Source organism: Bombina bombina, chromosome 2 (assembly GCF_027579735.1).
Source record: "Bombina bombina isolate aBomBom1 chromosome 2, aBomBom1.pri, whole genome shotgun sequence".
Taxonomy (NCBI): domain Eukaryota; kingdom Metazoa; phylum Chordata; class Amphibia; order Anura; family Bombinatoridae; genus Bombina; species Bombina bombina.
The window spans coordinates 989,815,912-989,833,411 of record NC_069500.1 but is presented as its reverse complement, the minus strand read 5'-3'; the positions used below and the strand labels follow the sequence as shown (position 1 = coordinate 989,833,411).

At 44.0% G+C, this 17,500-nt stretch overlaps 1 protein-coding gene across 1 annotated transcript in view; it reads left to right on the top strand.

The window, feature by feature from the left end:
- PAPSS1 (3'-phosphoadenosine 5'-phosphosulfate synthase 1) overlaps positions 1 to 17,500 on the top strand; it is a 317,638-nt gene that overhangs the window by 60,368 nt on the left and 239,770 nt on the right. The window contains exon 2 of the mRNA XM_053703522.1: positions 15,364 to 15,478. Within this exon, the coding sequence (XP_053559497.1) occupies positions 15,364 to 15,478 (115 nt within the window). The remainder of the gene's footprint in view (positions 1 to 15,363; positions 15,479 to 17,500) is intronic.

Below are 17,500 nucleotides of genomic sequence, written 5' to 3'. Positions count from 1 at the left end.
GTCCAAGGGAATGAGTTTCTGCAGGCCAGAATGGACTATAGTAATGACAGATGCCAGCCTTCTGGGCTGGGGTGTAGTCTGGAACTCCCTGAAGGCTCAGGGTTCGTGGACTCAGGAGGAGGCCCTCCTTCCGATAAACATTCTGGAAGTAAGAGCGATACTCAATGCTCTTCAGGCTTGGCCTCAGCTAGCTGCGGTCAGGTTCATCAGATTTCAGTCGGACAACATCACGACTGTAGCCTATATCAACCATCAGGGGGGAACAAGGAGCCCCCTGTCAATGTTGGAGGTTTCAAAGAGAATTCTATGGGCAGAGGTTCACTCTTGCCATCTCTCAGCTATCCATATCCCAGGAGTAGAGAACTGGGAGGCGGATTTTCTAAGTCGGCAGACTTTTCATCCGGGGGAGTAGGAGCTCCATCCGGAGGTATTTGCCCAGTTGATCCAACTTTGGGGCAAAACAGAACTGGATCTCATGGCGTATCGTCAGAGCGCCAAGCTTTCTTGTTACGGGTCCAGATCCAGGGTTCCCAAGGCAGCGCTGATAGATGCTCTAGCAGCACCCTGGTCCTTCAGCCTGGCTTATGTTTTTCCACCGTTTCCTCTGCTCCCTCGTCTGATTGCCAAGATAAAGCAGGAGAGAGCTTCGGTGATCTTGATAGCCCCTGCGTGGCCACGCAGGACTTGGTATACAGATCTGGTGGACATGTCATACTTTCCACCATGGACTCAGCCGCTAAGGCAGGACCTTCTACTTCAAGGTCCCTTCAAACATCCAAATCTAATTTCTCTACGTCTGACTGCTTGGAGATTGAACGCTTGATTCTATCAAAGCTTGGTTTTTCCGAATCGGTCATTGATACCTTAATTCAGGCTCGAAAGCCTGTTACTAGGAAAATCTATCATAAGATATGGTGTAAATATCTTCATTGGTGTGAATCCAAGGGTTACTCATGGAGTAAGGTCAGGATTCCTAGGATATTATCTTTTCTCCAAGAAGGATTGGAGAAGGGTTTGTCAGCTAGTTCCTTAAAGGGACAGATTTCTGCTCTGTCTATTCTTTTGCACAAACGTCTGGCTGAGGTTCCAGACGTTCAGGCGTTTTGTCAGGCTTTAGTTAGAATCAAGCCTGTGTTTAAACCTGTTGCTCTGCCATAGAGTTTAAATTTAGTTCTTAAAGTTCTTCAAGGGGTTCCGTTTGAACCTTTGCATTCCATAGATATTAAGCTTTTATCTTGGAAAGTTCTGTTTTTAGTAGCTATCTCCTCGGCTCGAAGAGTTTCGGAGTTATCTGCTTTACAATGTGATTCCCCTTATCTGATTTTCCATTCAGATAAGGTAGTGTTACGTACCAAACCTGGGTTTCTTCCTAATGTGGTATCTAATAAGAATATCAATCAGGAGATTGTTGTTCCTTCACTATGTCCTAATCCTTCTTCAAAGAAGGAACGTCTATTACACAATCTTGATGTGGTTCGTGCTTTAAAGTTTTATTTACAAGCTACGAAGGATTTTCGTCAAACATCTGCTTTGTTTGTTGTCTACTCTGGACAGAGGAGAGGCCAAAAGGCTTCGGCAACTTCTCTTTCTTTTTGGCTAAGAAGTATAATATGCTTAGCTTATGAGACTGCTGGCCAGCAGCCTCCTGAAAGAATTACAGCTCATTCTACTAGAGCAGTAGCTTCCACATGGGCTTTTAAACTTGAGGCCTCTGTTGAACAGATTTGTAAGGCGGCGACTTGGTCTTCTTTTCATACCTTTTCTAAATTCTTTAAATTTGATACTTTTGCTTCTTCAGAGGCTATTTTTGGGAGAAAGGTCTTACAGGCAGTGGTGCCTTCCGTTTAAGTTCCTGCCTTGTTCCTCCCTTCATCCGTGTCCTAAAGCTTTGGTATTGGTATCCCACAAGTAATGGATGAACCTGTGGACTGGATACACCTTTACAAGAGAAAACAAAATTTATGCTTACCTGATAAATGTATTTCTCTTGTGGTGTATCCAGTCCACGGCCTGCCCTGTCATTTCTCCTACATTGGTGTATCCGGTCCACGGCTTCATCCATACTTGTGGGATATTCTCAATCCCTACAGGAAGTGGCAAAGAGAGCACACAGCAAAGCTGTCCATATAGCTCCTTTCAGGCTCCGCCCCCCCAGTCATTCTCTTTGCCGCTCTAACAAGTAGCATCTCCACGGGGGTGGTAAAGAGTATGTGGTGTTATATTTGTAGTTTTATTTCTTCAATCAAGAGTTTGTTATTTTAAAATAGTGCCGGTTTGTACTATTTACTCTGAGGCAGAACAGTGATGAAGATTTCTGCTGAGAGGAATATGATTTTAGCACCAATATCTAAAATCCATTGCTGTTCCCACGCAGGGCTGTTGAATACCAGAGAACTTCAGTTGGGGGGAACAGTTTGCAGGCTTAACTGCTTCAGGTATGATCAGTCATTTTTCTAACAAGACCAAGTAATGCTAGAAGACTGTCAGAAATCCCATTAGGGATAGGTAAGCCATTTTTCTCAAACTCGGTACAAAACAATGGCTTAAATTAAGGGCTCAATGCTGGTTGACACTATTGTGGGCTTAATCGATTGATTATTAGCATGTTTCAGTATGCATAAAGTGTTTTTTTGAGACTTTATAACACTTATGGGGTTTAATATTGCGCCTGGCACTTAATTAGACACCTAATCTGGTCTGTAAGGCCCCACCACTCTGGAAGGAAGAGAGAGGAGGCCTCATTTTCGCGCCTCAATTGCGCAGTTGTTTTGACTAGACAGTTCATGCAGCTTTACGTGGGGAGTCCAGAGACATCAGAAAGGACTTCAGAGAGGCTTATTTCTTAATCAAATAATCCCTAAGGAAGGTAAAAGCCACAGTAGAGGCTGTGGCATTGTGCTGTAGTATTTTTAACCGGTTATCTGCTGTTCTTAGCTCCGGTTTGGGCATTAAGGGGTTAATTGGTCTGAACAATTGTGTGCAATCTTTTCAAAGCATTAAGACAATGTGGTGATAATTTAATTAAAATCGGATGATTTTTTGATGTTTTAGTAATAAAGTGTGCACTTTTATTATTTAAAGACACAATAACGGTTTTGTCAAATTAATTTTTTATTGCATTGAAGTTCTGTCTAACTCTGTCAAACATGTCTGAACCTTCAGATAGCAATTGTTCTGTATGTTTAAAGGCCAAGGCGGTGCCCCCATTAAACTTATGTGTGAAGTGTGCTATAGCGTCCAAACAGCATAAGGACCACAAAGTCACGCTTATAGATGTAGCCCAAAATGATTCTTTAGCTGAAGGTAGTGAGGATAGTTCACTATCCTCTCCTTCTGTGTCAACACCAGCTATGCCCGCGCCAGCGATGCCCAGTACATCTAGCGCACCGATTCCTATTACTTTGCAACAGTTAGCGGCAGTAATGGATAATTCTCTAGCAGCATTTTTATCCAAACTGCCAGCTTTTCCAAGGAAGCGTGATAGCTCAGTTTTAAATACAGAAGATGAGCAAGCAGACGCAGCGGATATTTTATCTGTAGTGGCCTCACATCAATCTGATTTGGCGGTGAGGGAGGGCCTGTCTGAGGGAGAAATTTCTGACACAGGAAAAGTTTCTCAGCAGGCAGAGCCAGATACCATAGCATTTAAATTCAAGTTAGAACACCTCTGCGCCCTACTTAAGGAGGTCCTAGCTACACTTGATGATTGTGACCCTTTGGTGGTCCCAGAAAAATTGTGTAAAATGGACAAATTCTTAGAGGTCCCAGTACACACTGATGCGTTTCCGATACCTAAGAGGATGGCGGATATAGTGAATAGGGAGTGGGAGAGACCAGGTGTACCTTTTTGTTCCTCCCCTATATTTAAGAAAATGTTCCCCATTGTTGACCCCAGAAAGGACGCGTGGCAGACGGTCCCTAAGGTAGAGGGGGCAGTTTCAACACTAGCTAAACGCACGACTATACCAATAGAAGATAGTTGCGCTTTCAAAGATCCTATGGATAAAAAATTAGAAGGTTTGCTTAAGAAAATTTTTGTTCAACAAGGTTTTCTTCTTCAACCAATTTCTTGCATTATTCCTGTAACCACGGCAGCGTCTTTTTGGTTTGAGGAATTAGAAAACTCGCTCCAGAAGGAGACTTCTTATGATGAAGTTATGGACAGAATTCACGCCCTGAAGTTGGCTAATGCCTTCATTACAGATGCCGCTTTTCAGTTAGCTAAATTAGCGGCGAAAAATTCAAGTTTTGCAATCGTGGCGCGCAGAGCGCTTTGGCTAAAATCTTGGTCGGCGGATGTGTCGTCCAAAACAAAATTGCTTAATATTCCTTTCAAGGGTAAGACCCTATTTGGGCCAGTGTTGAAAGAAATTATTTCGGATATCACTGGGGGAAAGGGCCATGCCCTCCCACAAGATAGACCTTTCAAAGCTAAAAATAAGTAATTTTCGTTCCTTTTGCAATTTCAGGAACGGACCTGCTTCTACCTCTACAGCCGCTAGTCAAGAGGGTAAAGCATCCCAGCCCAAACCAGCATGGAAACCATTGCAAGGCTGGAACAAGGGTAAACAGGCCAAGAAGCCTGCTGCTGCTACCAAGACAGCATGAAAGGGTAGCCCCCGATCCGGGACCGGATCTAGTAGGGGGCAGACTTTCTCTCTTTGCTCAGGCTTGGGCAAGAGATGTTCCGGACCCCTGGGCGCTAGAAATTGTGTCTCAGGGGTATCTTCTGGAATTCAAGGACCTTCCTCCAAAGGGAAGATTCCACATGTCTCGCTTATCTTTAGACCAGATAAAGAGACAGGCATTCTTACGTTGCGTAGAAGACCTTCTAAAAATAGGAGTGATTCACCCAGTTCCAACAGCAGAACAAGGACTGGGTTTTTACTCAAACCTGTTTGTAGTTCCCAAAAAGGAAGGAACTTTCAGGCCAATCCATTCAAAATGGAAACCATTCGGACGATTTTACCAATGATCCAGGAGGGTCGATATATGACTACCGTGGACTTAAAGGATGCGTACCTGCATATTCCTATCCACAAAGATCACCATCAGTTCCTGAGGTTCGCTTTTTTGGACAAGCATTACCAATTCGTGGCCCTTCCCTTCAGATTGGCCACTGCTCCCAGAATTTTCACAAAGGTGCTAGGGTCCCTTCTAGCGGTGCTAAGACCAAGGGGCATTGCAGTAGCACCTTACCTAGACGACATCCTAATACAAGCGTCGTCCTTTCACAAAGCAAAGGCTCATACGGACATTGTTCTAGCTTTTCTAAGGTCTCACGGGTGGAAGGTGAACATAGAAAAGAGTTCTCTGTCCCCGTTCACAAGGGTTCCCTTTCTGGGAACAATAATAGACTCGGTAGAAATGAAAATCTTTCTGACGGAGGTCAGGAAGTTAAAGCTTTTGAACACTTGTCAAGTTCTTCATGCCATTCCTCAACCCTCTCCGTAGCTCAGTGCATGGAGGTAATAGGACTCCAGGTTGCGGCAATGGACGTGGTTCCCTTTGCTCGAATTCATTTAAGACCACTGCAACTGTGCATGCTCAAACAGTGGAATGGGGATTATGCAGATTTGTCTCCCCAGATACAAATGGACCAGAAAACCAGAGACTCACTCCTCTGGTGGTTGTCTCAGGATCACCTGTCTCAGGGAAGGAGTTTCCGCAGACCGGAGTGGATCATTGTCACGACCGACGCCAGCCTCTTGGGCTGGGGTGCGGTCTGGGAGTCCCTGAAAGCTCAGGGTCTATGGTCTCGGGAAGAATCTCTTCTCCCGATTAAACATTTTAAAATTGAGAGCGATATTCAATGCGCTCCAGGCATGGCCTCAACTAGCGGAGGCCAAATTCATCAGATTTCAGTCGGACAACATGACGACTGTAGCGTACATCAATCATCAGGGAGGAACAAAGAGTTCCCTGGCGATGAGGGAGGTATCCAAGATCATCAAATGGGCAGAGGATCACTCCTGCCATCTATCAGCAATTCACATCCCAGGAGTGGACAACTGGGAAGCGGATTATCTGAGTCGTCAGACTTTCCATCCGGGGGAGTAGGAACTTCACCCGGAGGTTTTTGCCCAGTTAACTCAACTATGGGGCCTTCCAGATCTGGATCTGATGGCGTCACGTCAGAACTCCAAAGTTCCACGTTACGGGTCCAGGTCCAGGGATCCCAAGGCGACATTGGTAGATGCCTTAGTGGCGCCTTGGTCATTCAATCTAGCTTATGTCTTTCCACCGTTTCCTCTTCTCCCCCGGCTAGTAGCCAGGATCAAACAGGAGAAGGCTTCGGTAATTTTGATAGCTTCTGCATGGCCACGCAGGACTTGGTATGCAGGCCTGGTGAATATGTCATTGGTTCCACCATGGAAGCTACCTTTGAGGCAGGACCTTCTAATCCAAGGTCCATTCACACATCCAAACCTAGTTTCTCTGCAACTGACTGCTTGGAGATTGAACGCTTGATTCTCGCTAAGCGTGGGTTTTCGGAATCAGTTATAGATACTCTGATCCAGGCTAGGAAGCCTGTCACCAGAAAAATTTACCATAAGATATGGCGGAAATATCTTTGCTGGTGCGAATCCAAGGGTTACTCATGGAGTAAGATTAGGATTCCACGGTTACTATCTTTTCTCCAAGAAGGATTGGAGAAAGGTCTGTCAGCTAGTTCCTTAAAAGGACAGATATCTGCTCTGTCTGTTTTGTTACACAAGTGTCTGGCAGCCGTACCAGACGTTCAGGCTTTTGTACAGGCTTTAGTCAGAATCAAGCCCGTCTACAGACCTGTGGCTCCTCCATGGAGTCTAAATTTAGTTCTTTCAGTTCTTCAAGGGGTTCCGTTTGAACCTCTACATTCCATAGATATTAAGTTACTGTCTTGGAAAGTTTTGTTTTTGGTAGCTATTTCTTCTGCTAGAAGAGTTTCTGAATTGTCTGCTTTGCAGTGTAATTCACCCTATCTGGTGTTTCATACAGATAAGGTTGTTTTGCGTACCAAACCTGGTTTTCTTCCAAAAGTGGTTTCCAATAAGAATATTAACCAGGAAATAGTTGTTCCTTCTCTGTGTCCTAATCCAGTTTCTAACAAGGAACGTCTGTTACACAACCTTGATGTGGTTCGTGCTTTGAAGTTTTATTTAAAAGCAACTAAAGACTTCAGACAAACATCGTCCTTGTTTGTCGTCTATTCTGGCAAGAGGAGAGGTCAAAAAGCGACTGCGACCTCTCTGTCTTTCTGGCTGAAAAGTATAATCCGATTGACTTATGAGACTGCTGGAAGGCAGCCTCCTGAACGAATTACAGCTCACTCTACTAGGGCTGTGGCTTCCACATGGGCTTTCAAGAATGAGGCTTCTGTTGAACAGATCTGTAAGGCAGCGACTTGGTCTTCACTGCATACATTTACCAAATTTTACAAATTCGATACTTTTGCTTCTTCGGAGGCTATTTTTGGGAGAAAGGTTTTGCAAGCAGTGGTGCCTTCCGTTTAGGTTACCTGACTTGTTCCCTCCCTTCATCCGTGTCCGAAAGCTTTGGTATTGGTTCCCACAAGTAAGGATTAAGCCGTGGACCGGATACACCAATGTAGGAGAAAACAGAATTTATGTTTACCTGATAAATGTCTTTCTCCTACGGTGTATCCGGTCCACGGCCCACCCTGGCATTTTGGTCAGGTTTAAATTTATTTTTGAAAACTACAGTCACCACTGCACCCTATGGTTCTCCTTTTTCTCCTAACCGTCGGTCGAATGACTGGGGGGGGGCGGAGCCTGAGGGGAGCTATATGGACAGCTTTGCTGTGTGCTCTCTTTGCCACTTCCTGTAGGGATTGAGAATATCCCACAAGTAAGGATGAAGCCGTGGACCGGATACACCGTAGGAGAAAGAAATGTATCAGGTAAACATAAATTCTGTTTTTAAGGCAGGTGTTTTTTTTTTTTTTTAAACTACAGTCACCACTGCACCCTATAGTTTCTCCTTTTTTTCTTGCTTGTCTTCGGTCGAATGACTGGGGGTGGCAGTTAGGGGAGGAGCTATATAGACAGCTCTGCTGTGGGTGTCCTCTTGCAGCTTCCTGTTGGGAAGGAGAATATCCCACAAGTAATGGATGAAGAAATAAATTTATCAGGTAAGCATAAATTTTGTTTTTTTTTAACAAAACTGCTGCTTTGTAAACTTTGATGAATGAAATTGCCCCTGTTTTTAATAGTATTTTTAAAAAACGGGCTTTCATTCACCAAAGTTTTTACCTTCACTTTAAGCCATTCAAAGCAAAAATTAATTGCATAATTTAACATAATTTAATCGTAATTTATTCAACAAACATTGGAAAAAAATGTAACATTATCTAATTTTAGCTTAAAGCGACGGTAAATTTAAGTATTAATGTTACATAGTTCTGTTCTAGCATTACCTGTAAAAATAAAGAAGATTTAAAGGGACACTAAACCCATTTTTTTCTTTAATTATTCATATAGAACATGCCATTTTAATCAACTTTCTAATTTACTCCGATTGTCAATTTTTCTTCGTTCTTTTGCTATCTTTATTAAAAAGCAGGAATGTAAAGCTTAAGAGCCGGCCCATTTTTTGATTGAGAACCTAGGTTATGCTTGCTTATTGGTTTGCTAACTGTATTCACCAATAAGCAAGCGCTATCCATGGTGCTGATCCTAAAATGGGCCGGCTACTAAGCTTTAAATTCCTGCTTTTTAAATAAAGGTAGCAAGAGAACAAATAAAAATTGATAATAGGAGTAAATTAGAAAGTTGCTTAAAATTGCATGCTCTATTTGAATAATGAAAGAAAAAATGTGGGTTTAGTGTCCCTTTAACTCCCCAAAAGTTCACTTACTTTTTTGAAATGGATGGTTTTAATCTCATGCTTTTATGTCCACATTAAAGGGATAGGAAAGTAAAAATTAAACTTGCATGAATCCAATAGAGCATATCATTTTAAGACACCTTTAAATTCACTTCTATTTTCAAATGTGCTTTGTACTCTTGGTATTCCTTGTTGAAAAAGAACATGGGCATATCCTACACTAGTGGGAGCTGCTACTAATTGGTGCCTGCACACATTTGTCTTTTGTGATTGGCTGACTAGATGTGTTCATCATGCTGCCAGTACTTCAATGCTGTTCCTTCAGCAAAGGATAACAAGAGAACAAAGACAATTTGATAATTGAAGTAAATTGGAAAGTTGTTTAAAATGGTATGTTCTATCCAAATCATTAAAAAAAAATTGAGGGGGTTTCCTGTCCCTTTAACTCAAATGAGTGTATGTAAGTGTGTGTGTGTCATTTTGCCAGCCGAGTGGCATTATGAAGTAGTCCTTAGGAGTTTTTTAAGATCTACTCCTTAGTTTCTTCACGAAAAATGGGCTCCAAAAGCTTGTCACATAAGACGGCAGTAGATGCAGCTTCACTGACAGCTTATCTAAACATAAAACCTCCCAGCTGAAATGATCCTCTGTGAAAGCCTTACATTTTCCTTCTTAATATAAGGGGAGTCCACAGCATCATTCCTTACTTTGGTAAATACTCAACCTAGCCATTAGGAGGAGGCAAAGACACCCCAGCCAAAGGCTTAAATAACTCTCCCACTTCCCCTATCTCCCAGTCATTCTTTGCCTTTCGTCACAGGAGAATGGCAGAGAAGTGTCAGAAGATTCAGAGTAGTTCCTTAGAAAGGCTATCTGCCCTTCGATATGGGACTGGAGTTTTAAATAGTCTTGTCAGCCTCTCAGTGAGAGCATTGACGAAAGTCTGGAGATGCAGGGAGAGTCTTTCTGCGAAACCATCCAGACTGCCTGCTAACAACTCCTAAGTAATCAATGTTGACGAGTTTCACTGCCTGCTTGTTTTCTCACTCAAGTCCATGTCAGGAGCGATGCTACAAGACTGTCACACTTGAGAGGCTGTGTTTCTGTTCCACAGCATGGATTCTGGTAAGATCGTTTAAATTTTTTCATATGTTCATGGGTTAATATCTTCTGAGGGGGATTATTGATGCTTTGATTTTATGCTGCTTTACGTGTGAGATTTTATTGGGCTCATAGACTGTTTATGTGGCTGGAACACACAGGTTTTTACTTTCACTTTGAGTGCTGCCCAGCTTGTAGCTTGGCGGGCTTTTTCTCATAGCAGGGTCAGTCCTGCCTTGCGCACCATGTGAAAGGGAGTGGTCTCGCTTTCATTTCCTCTATCCTGACCGAGCTAGCTGTCGGAAAAGATGCTATTTCTCTGTATTGTCTGGGTTTAGGAGGTGGTGAGTGCCCCAGCCATTTGGAGTATAAAGGTGCCGTTTTTGAGAAATTAAGAGTTTATTTTCTTTGTCCTGCTGTTATTAGCTTAAGCTATGGAGGATTCTGATATATTAGAGGGTACTCCCTCTGTTCCAAATAGTAATACCTGTTTATATTGTGAGGAGGCTTTGGTATGCCCGCCTTCTCGGTTATTTTCCACATGCCTTGACAACGTTATTTGGTCAAAGAAGGTTAACCCTTTTAGTGACATTGAGCTGTCCACCTTTGAGGACTCGCTGTCCTGTGAGGTGCATACCCAACATTCAATTCCTTCTATGCACGCAGCTTCCTGTAGCACGCTTAATCCTCCATCTAGAGGGGGCCCTTTACCGGTAGATTTCACTGCGCAGTTTCAAACTGCGGTGTCTGCGGCCCTCAGTGCTTTACCTCGCCTTGCTAAATGCAAGTGAAAGGTTAAACATAGCTCTCCTGTCGCGGGGTCATAATGTAATTTATTGGATTTTACTGCTCTGTCTCAGTTATCCGAGGATGAGTTGCACTCTGAGGCTTCAGAGGATGAATTTTCTGGGAAGGAGTCTGCTGCCTCTAAGCCTCCTGCTGCGGAGGAACCAGCCTTTAGATTTAAGATTGAACACTTACGTTTTCTTCTAAATTAAGTCCTGTCTACATTAGAGGTTCCAGAGGCCAAGCTGCCTGATGAACATTTGATTCGTAAATTAGACAGAGTTTACGAGGACAGGGTAGTGCCTTTAACCTTTCCTGTGCCTGTAAAAATGGCGAACATTATTAAGAACGAATGGGACAGAATTGGATCTTCCTTTTCCCATTCGTCTTCCTTTAAAAAATTATTCCCGGACTCTCAATTGGAGTTGTGGGGTTCCGACCCTAAGGTGGATGGCGCTATCTCCACGCTTGTCAAACGTACTACTATCCTGCTTGAGGATAGTTCGTCGTTCAGAGAGCCGATAGATAAAAAGATGAAAACTCTTCTAAGAAAAATGTTTCAACATACGGGATATTTATTTCAACTGGCATCGGCTGTTGCCACGGTGACTGGAGCAGCTACCTTCTGGTGCAACTCCTTATCGAATTTAATCGAGGTGGAGGGTCCCCTCAACATTATCCGGGAAAGAATTAAAGCCTTGAGAATTGCTAATTCTTTTATCTGTGATGCAAACATGCAAAATATTCGCCTAAATGCTAAGGCTTCTGGCGTTTCGGTTCAGGCCTGTCGGGCACTCTGGCTGAAGTCCGTGTCTGCGGATATGACTTCAAAGTCCAGACTTCTTTCTTTTCCCTTTTAGGGAAAGATTTTATTTGGTCCAGTCCAGGACTCCATTATCTCCACGGTTACAGGGGGCAAGGGTGCCTTCCTACGGCAAGATAAAAAGGACAAGTCTAAGGGATAAGCTTCTAATTTTCGTTTAGATAAATCCCAACGACAGCAGTCCTCCGCTAAGCCAGAGCAAACCAAGAGCACTTGGAAGCCGGCTAAGTCCTGGAATAAGTCAAAGCAGAGCAAGAAACCAGCAGTGACTAAATCGGCATGAAGGGGCGGCCCCCGATCCGGCTCTGGGTCGCGTAGGGGGCAGACTGTCGCTCTTTTCAGATGCTCGGTTCAGGAACCTGCAGGATCCATGTGTCCTGGAGGTCATAGCTCAGGGATACAAGATAGGTTTCAAATCTCATCCACCCAAGGGCAGATTTCTCCTCTCAATCCTGTCTTCCAGACCAGAAAAGAAGGAAGCCTTTCTGGGATGGGTGCGGGATCTGTCCTCCTTAGGAGTCATTGTCCTGGTGCCTATCGCAGAAAGAGGTTTGGGATACTATTCAAACCTTTTCGTGGTCCCAAACAAGGAGGGAACTTTCCACCCGATTCTGGACCTAAAGTGCTTTAACAAATTTCTAAATGTCCCCTTGTTCAAAATGTAGACGATAGTCTATCCTTCCCTTAGTTCAGGAAGGACAGTTCATGACCACTATAGATCTGAAGGATGCTTACCTTCACCTTCCAATCCACAAGGGCTACTTCCAGTTCCTAAGGTTTGTGTTCCTGGACCAGCCCTTCCAGTTCATTGCACTTCTGTTTGGTCTAGCTACTGCTCCAAGAATTTTTACGAAGGTTCTAGGGGCTCTTCTAGCCGTTTCCAGAACCCGGGGTATAGCAGTAGCTCCCTACTTGGATGATATTCTGGTACAAGCACCATTTTTTCGTCTGGCGGAGGAACATTCAGAATCTCTTCTCTCTCTTCTTCGATCTCATGGATGGAAGATAAATCTAGAAAAGAGTTCTCTTATATCAAGCACCAGGGTGGAATTCCTGGGTTCTATAATAGACTCCATATCCATGAGGATATTTCTAACAGACCAGAGATGTTGCAAGCTAGCTTCAGCATGTCTTGCCCTCCGGACCTCCTTAAGGCCCTCTGTGGCTCAGTGTATGGAGGTGATTGGTCTCATGGTGTCCAGCATGGACATCATTCCCTTTGCCAGGTTCCGTCTCAGACCGTTGCAACTGTGCATGCTGTGGCAGTGGAACGGTGATCATTTGGATCTGTCTCAACAGATTTCTCTGGACAACCTGTTGATAGAATCACTCTCTTGGTGGCTCTGTTCAGATCATCTATCCCGAGGAACATCCTTCTTAAGACCATCCTGGGAGATTGTGACTATGGACACAAGTCTATCAGGATGGGGAGCTGTTTGGGGTGCCAAGAAGATACAGGGCCTGTGGACTCAGGAGGAATGCTCCCTCCCGATCAACATTCTGGAACTTCGGGCAATCTTCAATGCTCTGTAGGCTTGGACCTTTCATGGTTCGTCCCAGTTTATCAGATTCCAATCAGACAATATAACCTCGGTGGCTTACATCAACCACCAGGGGGGAACGAGAAGCTCCCTAGCAATGAGGGAAGAATCTCTGATTCTGGAGTGGGCGGAGACCCACAGCTGTTTGCTGTCAGGGATCCAAATTCCGGGTGTGGACAACTGGGAAGCAGATTTTCTCAGCAGACAATCCTTTCATCCGGGGGAATGGTCTCTCTATCCGAAGTGTTTGCAGAGATATGCAATAGGTGGGGGATGCCGGAGATAGATCTCATGGCCTCCCATCTCAATACCAAGTTACCCAGATATGGGTCGAGGTCCAGGGATCTTCAGGCGGAGCTAATAGATGCAATAGCAGTGCCTTAGAGATTCAGTCTAATTTACCTCTTCCCGCCATTACCACTCCTTCCTCGTGTAGTGTCTCGCATCAAGTGATACTGATTGCTCCATCGTGGCTGCGAAGGATGTGGTTCGCGGATTTGGTGGGGATGTCATCATCTCCTCCGTAGAAGTTACCTTGTCGCAGGGATCTGCTGGAACAAGGTCTTTTTTGTTCATCAAAATCTAGATTATCTGAGGCTGACTGCGTGGAGATTGAATGCTTAGTCCTAGCCAAGAGAGATTTTTCTGAGAGAGTTATTGATACTCTCATTCAAGCTCGTAAACCGGTTACTCGTTGCAACTATTATAAGGTGTGAAGAACCTACTTATTCTGGTGTAAAGAGCGTGGATTTTCCTGGCATAAAGTTAAGGTTCCCAGGATCCTATTGTTTCTCCAGGATGGAATGGAGAAGGGCCTTTCTGCCAGTTCCCTGTGGGGACAGATTTCAGCTCTGTCTGTTGTACTGCACAAGAGGCTCGCAGAGCTTCCAGATGTACAGTCCTTTGTTAAGGCTCTGACTAGGATCAGACCTGTGTTTAGATCTAATGCTCCTCCTTGGAGTCTAAATCTTGTTCTCAAGTTTTTGCAACAGACTCTGTTTGAGCCTATGCATGAAGTTGACATTAAATTTTTGTCCTGAAAGGTTCTTTTTCTACTGGCTATTGCTTCTGGGCGCAGAGTATCAGAGATTGCAGCCTTGCAATGTGAGCCTCCTTATCTGGTGTTCCATTCTAATAAGGTTGTCCTTTGTACTAAGTTATTACCCCCCTCCAAAGGATCAGCTGATGATCCAGAGACCTGTACTGCACCAATTTGCTCCATAAGAGTAGTTAGAGTAAAGGAATACAGTAAGGAAAATATGCTGTTATATTTTAATAGATGGGGACAGAAACAGCATAAGGGCACGTAGGATAGATGTTAACCCCTGAGGGGAACAATGATATCAACAAAAGTTTACAAGGCACAATGTAAAACTGAGTAACACCTGTTAGGATATACATAGGTATACTGAGGTACAAATGCCCCTTGACGGCACATAATAAATCACTTGAAAATAATGCAGCATAACTGAAAAAGCTGATATAAAAATATCACCTGAACATGCAAAAAGGGAAGATATTTGACGTCAGTTTCCTCACCTCAATAGAGTAAGTGCTCTGTGAACAGTTATACTTTAGTTGTTGTCCAGCTGCAAGTTTAAAAATCCTCTAAAACAATAGGCATCGGCAGTGCTGAAGTCATGCTTTGCTTTTGCTGTGATCTCATGAGATTTCACTGAAATCTTGTTAGATTTCTTAGTAAACGTTCTTAAACTGAATAGGAAAATAACTTGACCAGACCTGCACATGCCAGATGCACACTCCCTGCAAGTCCTTGGACTAGCATCCCGATTGGCTGCTTAAAGTCCCTTTACAGTGGGGTTTAAATACTTAGGACATTTTGAGGTAAAATATCTTACTTTTTTTTACATAGAGATGTTCAGGTGATATTTTTCTAACCATCTTTTTACAACTATGCTGCATCACTTTCAAGTGCTTTAACATTTGGATATCATGTCCCTTTAAGCAACTAGTTAAAGGGGAAGGATTAAAGCTCTATGGAATGTTTGCCTCCTCCTAGTGTAATGCTACATGTGATGGCCTTGTAGACCCTCACCGTCTTTATTGAAGAAATTACAATATAAATTTGGGTTTTATGTCCATTTAATAGCTATCATACCCATAATTCTGTCTGTAATTTAAAAATGCTTTCAGTTTTTATTACTTATAAAAAATAATAATTCAGTTTTGTAAAGCATTTAATAGTTTTGCTTTTTATGAGCCTGTTGTGTTTATTTTTTCTAAATATGATCCCTACTTACTTGTTCATTTTCTTAACTGCAGGGAATGCAGAGAGCAACTAATGTTACGTATCAAGCACACCATGTTAGTAGGAATAAGAGAGGACAAGTCCTGGGGACAAGAAGTGGTTTTCGTGGTTGCACAGTGTGGCTAACAGGTATGACTAAATGTTTTATGTCCTTTCACTTGGATTAGTGTATTTATTTCTACGTTGCTAACAATTAACGGTTTTAAATTCCTTCATGTTTAACTTTCACAATACAGATAGTTTGCAATTTTTTTTAACCCTTTAAGGACCCGACTTTTCAGAATAAAACTTCCCCAAAGGACCAGAACAATTTTAGCATTTTTGCCATCACTCCATTTAAACAGAAATAGAGTGTAACAACCTGTTTAGATATTCCTTGAAACTAATGTATAACAGGTATGTACTAGGATTTGTGGATCTCAATTGCGGAATCTCTTTGAAAAGATTAGGTGAAGTATTTGTGACTTAATATGTGTAACAGTGAACACAACGAATACAAAATAACATAATGAATTCAGTCAGGATCACAGTATTAATATACCGCTATATCAAGTATGTAACTTGGCAGGTTAAAGTTAATCCCATGATATAAGTGTGGGTATGACAAATATATATAGGTAGAAAGGTAAAGCTTTACCAGAATCCTTCTGTTTTAACCAGATCAGATAATGCGTGCTGCAAGTGGTAGTCAGAATCCTTGGCCCTTGATGATGATGTAGATAAGGTTGAGCCAGACCGGTAAGGCAAGCAGTCTTTAGCGGTATGGAGAAGCAGGCTACTATGACTCCGAAAGCTGGTGAAGAGAGGAGCGAGCAAACAGCCAAACTGAAGAGGTGGTTGGGAGGCAGGATGTTGCAGCGGCATGCAGGGAGACTGACACAGGAGAGCCCAGCTGTAGCTGATGACGTCAGCAGCTGATCCGAGGCGGTAGTGTGATGGCTGACAGGCTACGAAGGAGGATTCTGCAGGGAAGAGGAGAAGATGGAGTCAGCCTGGAAAACCACGGACATCCCTTGTGTATTGGTAGAGGAGGAGTTTAAATAATAGGCCATAATAATATTGGTAGAGGAGGAGTTTAAATCAGAGGTTGACAAACCTGTTTAAAATTTAGGAGCCAGTAAGAATATTTATCAGCCAGACAGTGGTATTTTTAAATATATCTATGGAGAATAACCCAAAAAGTTAGGAGCCAGTGGTAAAATTCTAGGAGCCAGTGGCTACCTGGCTCCTGGGTTTGTCGAGCCCTGGTTTAAATAGGCCATTTCCCCTTAAAGACATAGGTAAGGTGTTACATAATCCCCCCCCTCCAAGGGAACCACTGCGAGATTCATGGACAAGGTCTGTCGGGGTATCTGCGGTAAAACAGGGAAACCAGTCTTGGGGCGTTAAGGTTGGTGGATGGTTCCCAGGAGGGGGGGAGGAGAGGGGGGGGGAGAGAGGGGGGGGAGATGGGGGGGGAGAGGGGGGGGGGGGAGAGGGGGGGGGGGGAGAGGGGGAGGGAGAGAGGGGGGGGGGGAGAGAGGGGGGGGGGGGGAGGAGAGGGGGGGGGGGGGGGGGGGAGAGGGGGGGGGGGGAGAGAGGGGGGGGGGGGGAGGAGAGGGGGGGGGGGGGGAGAGAGGGGGGGGGGAGAGAGGGGGGGGGGGGAGGAGAAGAGGGGGGGGGGGGAGGAGAGAGGGGGGGGGGGAGGAGAGAGGGGGGGGGAGAGAGGGGGAGAGAGGGGGGGGGGAGGAGAGAGGGGGGGGAGGAGAGAGGGGGGGGGGGGAGAGAGTGCAAAAGAGAGGGGGAGAGAGCAAAAGGGGGGGGGGGGGAGAGAGAGAGCTCAAAAGAGAGGGGGGGGAGAGAGCGCAAAAAATGGCCCGTGTGAACGGGCTTTAGGACTAGTATGTATGTATGTATGTATGTATGTATAGACAAAACGAAATGGATGGCGCTGGTCTTGATGTATAGTTAATTTCTAATGATAGATAGAAATGGACTTGATGTGCAAGTTAAATCCGACAAAATAATGTGCAATATACTCACTCCTTTAGTAAGTGGTATTATCAGCTGATAATACCTTTGAAAATCACCTGTTGTTCCTTTGGAGAGAGACACACCTTAGAAGCTGAACTCACATTACTAAAGGAGTGAGTATATTGCACATTATTTTGT